This window comes from Charadrius vociferus, unplaced genomic scaffold (genome assembly GCF_000708025.1).
Source record: "Charadrius vociferus isolate BGI_N301 unplaced genomic scaffold, ASM70802v2 scaffold507, whole genome shotgun sequence".
Lineage (NCBI taxonomy): Eukaryota > Metazoa > Chordata > Aves > Charadriiformes > Charadriidae > Charadrius > Charadrius vociferus.
The window spans coordinates 692,069-703,906 of NW_009649235.1; the positions used below are offsets into that span (position 1 = coordinate 692,069).

The 11,838-nt window shown below is 40.9% G+C and overlaps 1 protein-coding gene across 2 annotated transcripts in view; it reads right to left on the reverse strand.

Annotated features, from left to right (window-relative positions):
* Positions 1-410: 410 nt before the first annotated feature.
* The window catches only part of GLRA2 (glycine receptor, alpha 2), a 130,733-nt gene continuing 119,305 nt past the window's right edge, over positions 411-11,838 (reverse strand). For both annotated transcript variants that reach the window (XM_009889039.1, XM_009889040.1), the window contains exon 9: positions 411-689. In XM_009889039.1, coding sequence (XP_009887341.1) covers positions 411-689 — 279 coding nt within the window. The remainder of the gene's footprint in view (positions 690-11,838) is intronic.

The following is an 11,838-nucleotide window of genomic DNA, read 5'->3' on the forward strand; positions in this document are numbered from 1 at the left end:
ATCCTGAAAAAGTTTGGTCCTCTTATAACTCACTGTACTGTAGCCATCACAGTCTCTTGGTAGATGTTTTAGGAGAATTGTTTGTTTTCCGATTTTCTTTTGTTCTGAAAGATAATATCTTGGTGATAAAGTTGGGTAAAATTTGGCCCCATTTACAGATGTTTGATCAATGCTGAATCTGGAAGAACAACACTGAGAGTACATAGGGGGAATCTTTATTAACTAGTCTCATGGCATATTTTTTCATGCAATCACTTTTCCTTCTATACTTCATTTCCTCTTTGTTCATTTTTTTCTTCAGTGTTCTTGCGGGGGGGAAGAAAACCTTAGTCCAAATGACAGAAAGACATTTCACTGTTTATTTACATGTGGATCACTTTGGCTAAGAAGTCTCAGCAAACCAGAGTTGCCTATTTCTTGTGAATGTCCTCATGCCGTATAATTTTGTATGTAATCCAGTAAAAGATGTTGAAAATGAGGAAGGCGAGGGGAAATGCAGCACGGGATATTGTATCAATCCTTTTTGCACGGTCAACAAACTTCTTTTTGATGGAATCTGAATCCTTTGGTGGTGCCGGAGGTGGGTTGGGTGGAGCAGCCTTGACCGCTGTGCCATCTTTGACTTGGAGACAGTGACCCATGCCATAGCCACTGAAATTGAATCGACTGTCACGAGCAACTTCATCTTCCTGGGGGATAAAGAAGACAAATAAGAGACATAATCATCTGTCTATCAAGCATACCACATACTTGAGTAGTTGATGTGCACCCCTCCAAAGCACCTGAGCAAATTAGCTGGTTAAGCTACGACACAAAGTGCAGGTTTCAAAGACAAGCAAGCAATTAAAACTCACATAAAAATACAAGGAAATTAGGTGACTGCCAGTGTTTGTGTATCAGAGCTTTAATTTCTCTAGCTATGCTTAAATCAGTTGCCCTGAGCAGCAGGCTGTATCCTGACCCCGTAGGGAAGAGACCTGACTCCACAGGTTTCTCCTTGCTCTCCTTGGGCTTGTTGTGAGAGGGAAACATGGTCATGTTGGTAGCAGAGAGTCTGCTCCGGCCAGGTTGAACTGAATGACCCAGAGATCCAGGGGCCCAGGCTCATGGCAATGTGTATCCACGGCTCAATCTAACCGCAGCCTTGCACCTCTGTCTCTGATCTACAAAACAAGGATAGATCATGGTCCCTCCTTGCACACCCTGACAATCAATACTTCAAAGTGCACTGATCACTTGGATTTAGGGGTAACTGGGAGTTAGGTGCAATAGTGTGAGCTAATGTAGCACCCTCTTGCAGAAATCCATTCTCTCTCTTGTCTGAGTGGGTAATATTTGTTTTTGGAGAGGTGAGTAACTACCACTGAACTTTATCACCATGACAGCTGTGTGATGAAAGGTTTGTGACTGTGCTGGTAAATTCTCACTACCATTTTTCCTGTCTGATAGCACGATAATACACAAGTTAACAGTTACTGGCAGCCCTCCATGAAGGATTCAAAACCAGCAAACAAGTAACTCTATCCTTTTTCATTCCAGCAGGGATGAATTGTAGGTCCAGCAGCTTGCCCTAGTTAAAGATCTTCTCTTCGACCGACAAATACTTCATTGTTGACTTAAAATGACCTCTTCTTGGGCTCACAAGGAGCCCACTCCCTGACAGGGAATACTCCCTCATATCTCTCACTAAACCGCAGCCTTCTGATCTTAACAGAGAATGAGAGACCGCAAGAAAAAACATCATAGCAGCAAGATATTGAATAAGGAGTACATTTGCTGAACTTGGGGGTGGGGAGGGAGGATAATTTACACCTATTCAGGATGTAAATCACTGCTGCTTCACAGAAGCACCTCTTTCAATAATTGCATTTTTCTTTCTCCCCAGCTCCAGCACTGGAATTGAATATATCACCATACTTGCTCTCCTTACCTTGGAGCTGACACGCAAATGTGAATAACCAGTAGTGTGATCCAAGGCTACCAAATGAGAAATAGTGACTCTGACTGATTATGACATTAAGTGTTTATGGAAGGACGATAGGCAGTAAACAGTGCTTTGGAGCCCCTGTCACTTCAGCCTGAGGACTATTCTACAGTGTACCTGTGAGCAGGTGGAAAATCATGGTATTGCAAAGCTGTTTGAGCACTTACCGAGGGTTAAAATCCCTTTCATTTCAAAAGCTCACCATCTTTAAGAAAAAGAAACATGGCCTCTCCTTTTTTATTTTTTTTTTTTTACAATCTTCAGTCCCTCTGTGAAAACTCTGAAATTCTGCTTGTCCTAGTGATTATAAATACATAAATTATTTTAAAGATGAATCCACTGAGACCTAAGTTCTGGATAGTCTTATAGGCACACCTTCTCTTGCATGACTTAATAATACCACAAAGTCCCCCAATAATACAGGGAGCTGCCTTCCCCACGGTACTTTCCCTTTTACTGAGTTTGAAGGATAAAATGCATGTCCAGGACATGAGAAGTGATTAAAAAGGGTAACAGATTTTCAGCAGCTGTGTTGCCATATGTACTTCATTCATTTTTAAAAAATTTAATTTCTGTTACTCGTGAGGGACCTACAGGAGGAAAGAAAATGTACTGAGCTCAGTGGAGGACTTGGAGAGTCCCACCTTCCACTGTGCCCTGCTGGGTCACAGCTTTGTTGTGTGGGGCTGAGCAATTAGTCCTCAAGTCACAGCCCTGCTTTTGTGCTTGCATTGGTGTAACTTGACCTCGAAGCCATCTGATATTAGGGACAGGTATGTTTAAATCACATTCTTTCAGGTCTTCAGCACCTAAGCTTCAGCAGTAAGGAGCCACTCATTTCCTGATGGGATTTCGAGCCCTGTTTTTCCCCCCACAGACAGTTGTCTGCGACACTTTTTTCTCACAAAACCCAGAGGGAAGTGTGCCCAGCTCCCATGCTAGTTTTTTTGTGTTTTTTTTTTTTTGTTGTTGTTGTTTTTTTTTTTTTATTTAGGACTGCAGTAGATGCTGATTTACCCTGGATACAAGAGGTACAGCATTCACCTGGGGTATGAGGAGCATGTGCTCCGTTTCCTTCTCTGTTTGGGCAGATTTGAATCTCCTTGTCCCTGATAAATCTCTGGTTTAGTTTGTTACCTCTTCTCCCAACGTGGAGCTGTTTGCTGGTTGTAAAGAAGTGTGTGTTTATGTAGCTTTTTTTAAACTTTATCAGAAAAAGCTTTTTCAAAGACTAAATAGTTAATTGAGAGAATGGCACAGTGTTTCTACTCTGCCACTTGTTTCTATGTTTGATGTTACACTCTAACAAAAACTTAGCACTAGAGTCACCTAAGCTGTAGTGGTTGTGATCATCTAAGTGCCAGTGGAAGTAAGCAAAGCCACAGTCCTTACAGCATCACCTCTAGCCCTGGAGGTGCTGCAGCTCCATGTCACCACATCATTTTCAGTGGTAAAATCCCCCAGGAACCCCCAAAGGGACTTTGCAGTCTGGCTTCTGCCTACCCTCTGAGCACTGCCAGCATCTGCAATCTCACAGGCACGGCCTGACCCAATCAGAACTTTCCCACCCTATCAGACATCACCCGAAAGACCTCGAGGTGCTGAGGTCTCTGCCCTCTTTGATGGAATTGGCCAATAGTATTGAAAATTAACAACAAAACCCTGCAGAGCTCGAGACCCATATATCTGTGCTAGGAGGATAATTTTCCCATGAGACTGCAGCAGGGTGTGTGTTCTTTTGGTCCCCTGAGCCCTTAAACTGTTTCCACCCAAAATGACTCAGAAGGGACAGAAGGTTTCCTCCCTGCTGCTGAAGGGACCTGGGGGTCAACCCAAGTACTGGAAATTCATTGTCCACGCTGCTTGTGGGTTAGCTCACTTTGGCGCGGACCATGTCAACAAGGTTCCTCTGAGACGAACCTGTTCCACCAGGGACTAACACTAGGCACTGTAGGCATGAGCCATGTGGTAATAGATGGCCTCAGGAACAATAAAATCCTGGATGTGATTTACCTTAGCAGTACAGATGTAGTTAAAAAGTGTCTAAAACACCATAATCTTATGGCAAAGCTACAATTTGACATTTCAGATGAACTTTCAACATTGTTACATATAAAGGATTTTGGGGAATAGCCACAGAGAAAGAAAATCAAATTTAGATCCTTTAACAAAGAGAATCCTTTTTTTTTTTTTTCATGCTTCAATATGTGAGATAAAGAACTGACCTCAAGCGCCTTCCCTTAACATCGTGGATATATCTTCCTTTAACCTAGAGGCTTGGTGAATTACTAGGCATCCTACCTAGGGAACCCTCTGATGTGGTTGTAGAGTCACTCTTCATTCTCACGGTCATATTCAGTTCACATCGTCTGACCTACCCTACCATGGAGACTCATCCAAAGACTGTCTTCAGCCTATGCTGTTCACTAGCATAGTCACTGGTTAAATAGTGCAAATGACTGTCCAAACATTTCTATCATTCTTTTAATCAGATTACACAAAAAACTCACATTCATTTTAAACCAGACATAATCTCAGTTGCTTAAATCCCAGGCTATTTATGTTTTTATCGATTTTAAAACTAAAACCAGCAGCTGGAAGCCACTGGACATCAACTAGAGTGGCAGAATCCACTGCCATTGAAGTCATTAACTTTATCCTTCTAAAGGGATGTGAAGTTAGTCTTGCCTAATAGGTAGTCATAACTCAAATCTGTCCTTGATAAGTCATGGGGAAAAGGATCACAAGCTAGGATGACAAAGAGGAAAGAAATAATAGTAAGATGAAAGTGTTCTTTTGCTGGTTTACTCTCAGATGTTCACACTCCTGAGTATTTTAGAAGAATTATCCTCTGAAAACTAATTACATTTCCTGAGATTCAAGCAAATCCTTTCTACAAATGCTTTTTCAACAGCATAGGTTTATGTGTATTATCTTATGGTGTCATACTGAACGTGCTTAAGTGTTGGCTGTAAACAATTTTCATCAAACAAGAAATACATTTTTTCTCAATATTTAATTTCCCTTTATGAATTTAATCATTTTGTGTGCTTTACAAAGTAATAAAATTAAATTCTCTTGACTTAGTTTTACAGTAGGCAACATGTAAATCAGAGGGGGTATGTTTCTGACATGGTTTTCTTTCTTCGTCTTCCGTCTTCGTAAAGCTTTTATTGCTACTCCATCAGATGTATAACATGATTCATACTACCAAATTCACACCAAAGCAATCACGAACAGGAAAAACACCTTAGAAAACCTTGTCCATTCACCGCCTTGCATGCCCAGCTTTCTGTACAATGTATTCTGAAGTGCTTTGTCCTGACCATTTTTAAATACTTATTGTCATAATTGCCTCAGTTTAACAATGAGGAAAATGAGAGCGGCTGGCTTCAAACAGTGTATTTAATTTACTCTCTGATGTGATTTATTCATTTAATTTTGTTACTCTTTTTCCAACATATGGTGGGCAAATGATTTAAAATACTATCTGGTTTAATTAAATTTCAAGGACATAGGAGATTAATTTTAGGTATAGGGTAGAGAACATCAGGGAAATTTTCCTTTTGGCATTCATAAGCACAAAGTTAGAAAACCACAGTAAATTCAGACTTGAATGCAAAATGGAAGCAATAGGAATTAGACACCAAAATAGCTTTGGAGACTTCATTCCTAAATCATCTTTATGAATTTGAGACACCTCCCATCTCTCACTACTTTACATAATTCACAGTGTGCTTTTGCAAAGACAGTTGTGTTCACATGATGTCAGCTCTCAGGAGTCATTGAGTACGTGGATGAAGGGGGTTCAGCTGAGAAGCATGCTTGGACTTTCAAATCCTCTTTGGTTCCCCACAGAAGGCTCTTACAAAGCTAAATTGTTGGGACATGAGAGGGAAGGTCCTTTCATAGATTAAGTGTTTAAAAGGCAGTAATGGAGTTTAGGAGTAAAAGATCTATTTCATAACCAAGGGATTCACTGGAGGGGATCCCCAAGAATCTGTGCAAGAACCAGTAAAAAGGAAGAGATTTATCAATGAGCTGGGACAAAGGTTCCCAAAGGAAGGTACGCAGATGAAACAGGCTACTCAAAGCGGACAAATCTAACCCAGACTTTCCAGAAGGATTTCTAAATGCTCAGCTAGTTCCAATCCCCCTGCCATAGGCAGGGACACGTTCCCCTAGACCAGGGTGCTCAGAGGCCCATCCAACCTGGCCGTGGACACTTCCAGGGATGGGGCATCTACAACTTCTCTGGGAACCTGTTCCAGTGTCTTACTACCCTCAGAGTGAAAAATTTCTCCCTAATATCTATTCTAAATCTACTCTCTTTCAGTTTGAAGCCATTCCCCCTCGTCCTATGACAATATGCCCTTGTAAAAAGTCCCTCTACAGCTTTCTTGTAGGTGCCCTTCAGATACTGGAAAGCTGCTATAAGGTCTCCCCGGAGCCTTCTCTTCTCCAGGCTGAACAACCCCAACTCTATGTCTGTCTTCACAGAAGAGGTTCTCCAGCCCTCTGATCATCTTTGTGGCCCTCCTCTGGACCCACTCCAACAGGTCCACGTCCTTCTTATGTTGAGGGCTCCAGAGCTGGACACAATATTCCAGGTAAGGTCTTACAAGAGCAGAATAGAGGTCAATGTTAATAAATGGAAGGAAAAGGAGTAGGTTATGGGTTTTTTTTATATATTTACTTTTTTTTTTTCAAGGCAGAAAATAGGATAAAACAGAATGACACTATGAGGGAGAAAGGATGAACTTATCTTTTAAAAAGAAGTTATCTTTCATTTACCAGTGTAAATCACTTTTCAGAGGATGAAAATAGCACAATGGTACAGATTCATAGGTCCATGTGCAGCTACTGAAAGTGCAACATAGTTCGTGCAGAATTAAGCCCTTGGTTGATTGTTCTCAGAAGACAGAAAAGCCCTTCTAGGTTTGTCTTGGAGCTTTTAGACACACTTTGTCTCAATATCCATGCCAGACCACTTCTCAAGAAAATGATCCTGGAACAGAGGCCATTCCTTCTCACCAAATATGGCATGTCCTATGGGAATTCAGGTCTTCCACCTCCTGATAACATGCTGGAAGCTGGAAATAATGTTGAAAATGTCTTGTGTTTCCACTAGTTTTTAGTACTTTGAGTGCAATTTTTTTTCTCTTCACATGGTTCTGCCTTGAGCCTAAATTCTGCTGATGCTGAAAGACATGACTTTTATATAGTGTCCTGGTTTGAGGTAAAACAGAACTAATTTTCTGTTCAGTAATGTTACTTTGCAGCTAAGTCTCTTCTAACTAACTGAACTCTCTGAAAGTCTCTGAAATTAACAGTGTATTGTGGAGACACTGTTCTTTCTCAGAATGATAAGACCTGATTAGCTGTAATTTAATGCCAAGGAAAGGCATGGTATGCAGAGGTACTCCTGCTTATACTTATTGCTATAACACCCGAGGCAGCTAAATTGGTTATTTGTCCCTTTGGAAAGCATAGCGGGGTCCCACCTGTGGGGAGGAGCAGACAGGACAGGTGACTCAAAACTGACCAACAGGGTATTCCATCCCATCTGCCTCATGCTCAGTATAAAAGCTGAGGGATCAAAGGGTCAGCTCTCTTTCTTCAATGGCCAGTGTCTGAGGAGGACTCTGTCTGTTCATCTGCCTTTGATCCCAATCTCTATATTCCTGAATCCAGGTCTGGAATCCAGTTCCTGTCCATCACTGAGTCCAGTCTCAGTCCCAGTGTCTTTCCCAGTGCCTACTGGTGACATGATCATCATCCTGGGAGCTTGATACTGGTTTTGTATCAATTGTATATATTTCATTATTTTCTTTTTCTTTTATTATTAATATTTCCTTAAAGTAGTTCAGTTCCTTCTAACTCATGAGTGTCTTTATCTCCCTCCTCTCCTTATCTGATTTGTTACACCCCGAAGAGCCCTGGATCTCAGCTCACTACACCAGATGCCATTCCCACTCCTCTTTAATTGAGGCTTCAGAGGAGCAGAAGGTTATGTAAAATTGTCAGTTTCTCACCTCAATCCTGCCCAAAGTATAGATCAAACACATGCCAGAATTTGGCCTAAGTATTGTTTTTTCTAAATATTCACCAAGGTGTCTCATCCAAAACATAAGCAACCTCTGACCGATCCTACTGTGTGATGCTGCTCCATCAGGACCAACCATTCTGTGTGTGATAGTGGCATTCACCCCTTTTCTACCTCCTTAACACCAATCTTCCTCCTCACTGAGGTTTGTTTTTTCTATCATTTAGACACTCATGCCTTATAAAATCTAAGTAAAACAGACCTTGTATTATAAATAGCACCGACATTTTAATTAACGGAAGAGAAATTGGTCATAGTTGTCTTCAGTAAGGGATTCCAGTGGACAGATTTAGGTTTCTTTTAGAAAGCTGTGGTTAATAATACCTCCTATCTCCAATAAACAGCAGAAGAATCTCTGAAGCATGAGTGATTTACTTACTTATTCTGTAAGAACAGCAAGTGAACTGTTGTTAATACAATAATGAAATGGTAGTTAATGTGACTTTGCCCTCTTCAAGTAGGAATTGAACATTATCCAACTGAAAGAGTAACATAATTTAAACATGCTGTAGAGCAAAAATATTTTCCTGGCTTGAAACATCTTTAAGTGGAATCTAAATTTTTCAAGGATAACTTTCATCATAAAGATTATACAGTCAGTAAGGGTGATCGGTTTGCTACCAGAAAAAGATTTTCCTTTTTCTTTATTAAAGTAAGGCTTCCTTCTCTCAATTTTGCAAACACAGTTGATGTAAATTTCTTATTCAGTTTCATGTTTTATATATAATATAATTAATATTTTAATTTTAGGGGAGGCAGAACTGGATGAACTGCTGTTTTGCACAGCATCATAAATGTTATGATAGAGTTCTAGCTCCTAAATAACAGCAGATCTGTTCCTGATGCAGTGTCTTGGTTTCCCTTTGTTTTAAAGGAAAGTAATGCTTTAGAATAGTCAGACCCAGTGATCCGAGTGTCCTATAGACATCATCTGCCTGGATATTAAATCCTCTCAGGACAGTGAAGTCTGGAGACTTGACTGCACTTGGATAACTCTTCTGCCAGTCTCTCTCTGCCAAAAGCAGAGGTTGGCAAGTTTATCAGTGGGAATGGCACATTAGTCTGTTTTACATCAGACAAATACAAGTTAATGACCTAGATTTGAAGGATAATCTGCTCTGACCAGAAATCTGTCGGATATAGGGCAACTAATTTCTGCTCATGCTGTCTGCATGCAAGGCTGAGCAAACTGCGAAGCTAGTGTTTAAATACGTGACTATTTCAGCTAGAACATGGAATAGCAGCCAATGGGCACATCGAAGCAAAATAATGTAAAGCAGGACTGTATTTGCTAAAATTTTTAAAACCTCAAAACCCCAAAACACTGAGGAAAATGTAGCTAAAATTCACCTTTCGTGCTTTCTCTGGCTCTCTGCAAAACATCTGCCCCAGGAGAGATGAGAAGGGGCACACGCAGACTCTCTCACCTGCCTCCTGTTGGCAGCGTTCAAGCCCCAGCCTCAGACTTTGGTGCTCTCCCGCCCTGAAACTTTCTGCAGGACCAACATCGCCTGGGAAGTCCCATCCTGGGACAAGGGCACGCACTGCCCTGGCTGTGTGATGGGGTTTGGGGAACCTGCCACCGCAGCACATGGGGTAGCTGAGCTCACAACCCCTAGTCATGGATGAGGACATCTGAGTGCCCACCACCACGGGGATTTTTCCCACCAGGTTCCCTGGTGCTTTTCTCCAAGCAGATTTAAATATTTGGGGGAAGAACGTTTTTATCGCACCTTTGGGAAATTTCTTACTGGTCTCTGCCTCAGCTGTAATCATCTTAGATCACTTTATTAGAGCACCCTTGTGCCCTGACGGTGGCATCTCAGAGTAGCTCATTCTTTAAACAGTCAAAATTAAAAAAAAAAAAAGAAAAAGAAAAAGTATATATGTGCCAGTAGGCCCCATAAATGTGTGATTCGATCATGCAGATTACCCTCCAGAACAATGCATTGCAGGGTTTTTTTTCAGGCTCGTGTTTTGATTACCTCAGCTCCCTCAGTTTTCAGGGATGATCTGCAGCCCAGCCCATGGCAGGCCAGGGACAGTGGATGCCATCCTCCCCACCCGGGCCAGGGCTGGGGACAAAGCACTGGGACCAGTGGCATCCATGCCTCTCCCTGGGCGCTGGCTGTATTCTGTTTGGTGCATGGAAAAGGAGGGGGAAGGGGAAGGGGAAGGGGAAAGGGAAGGGGAAGGGAGGCTTTTTTCCTCTCTGCTGATGGATTCTCTCCATCAAGCCATTTGCTACAACAAACATCCTGAACAAACCCCAACAAACACAGAGGGAGATTACCAGAGATTTCTCAGACAGACTTTATGCATTTAATTTATGCAAATACTGCACAAAATGAATTAAATAATGCAAATTATATTAATAATTTAAATACTGCACCTAAAAATATTCAAGAATATCTGAATAATCTTAAAGTGTTCACATGCAAATTTTATAAGTTTTGTGTTTGCTTTTTTTTTTTTCTTGAGGAGACAAGCCAACTGATAAATAAATGCCTTCCTTTTCCAGTTATCAGTTCTTAATACCAGACTTCCAATAAATAATATTTTGGGATCAGTTTTCTTTTCTTATCTTCTATTACACAAATTACCCTTTCTGGCTTTGCATATCATTTAGTTCTTGTTGTTAGCCATGATCTCAATCCAGATTTCTCTAGCTATTTTTACATAGCTCTGATGCGTGATTGGGTTAAACAAAGTATTTACCAGCTATCTGCACTTCAAACTTGTTTCTAAAATTAAATTGCTTCATCTTGACTGTTTGGATGTATTAGAAATTTACTACACAAATAGACTTCTGTATTTTCATTTTGATTTTCTTCTATAAGGGTCGCTCTATAAAGCTCTGATATTATTTATTCACAGGAAAATAAACATTCATCATGAGGTAAAAATCAATGGCAGTCAATGCTATAGCAACTTGATACTGTAATCTTTACACAGAATTGTTGGGTTTTTTTCTTATCTGGTAAGTAATAAACCCACAAATCCTATGAGGTCATTGGAAGCATGCATACAATGGAACTGAAATAAGATTTCATTTAAAATGTGTCTGATAGTTTTTCTTTTACTGTATTACACACACACACACACATATATTCGCTCATACAGTCTGTATGCACCCACACGTGTAGATATGTGTACATACATATACATGTGGGCATCTACTTAATTTAGTAATCTAATGCCTTTTGTATTCCCTAAAGGCGTTTGTTAGTGGGAAGCCCACCCAGTGAGAATTTTTATATTCCAGCTTAGGGTAAGGAGCTCTCTCCAGAGTATTTATCAAACTGCAAACTCCATTTTGAATAACTTCTCAAAATGCTAATATTTCTGTTAGTTTTTCCCCTTCAGACAGGAACACTGTTCTGAGGATCAGGGATACAGAACACATGGGCAAGGGTCATTAAACCTTCCCAATCCTCTCTGTCCATGAACAGATTCTGTGGTGGGATGCTGGCACCTTTCCAGGAAGGCCATCTGCCCAGGCCAGTATCTAAGCAACAGATGGCCTGGTAGTGCACTTTTATTACTTGGCAAAACTGATTAAAAGGTAACCTGAAACAATGGATTTAACAGCATATAAGAAAAGTCAGTCTTGAGAGGTACAGGCAGGTGAAACACGGGAAGGATGGCTGTAGCAGTGGGAGAGGTATTCTTGCAAGAGGATTTCAGACACTCATCTGAACTCCAGTCTTGCTCAAGAATATCGAGGAAAATGGGAGAAGAAATGTCC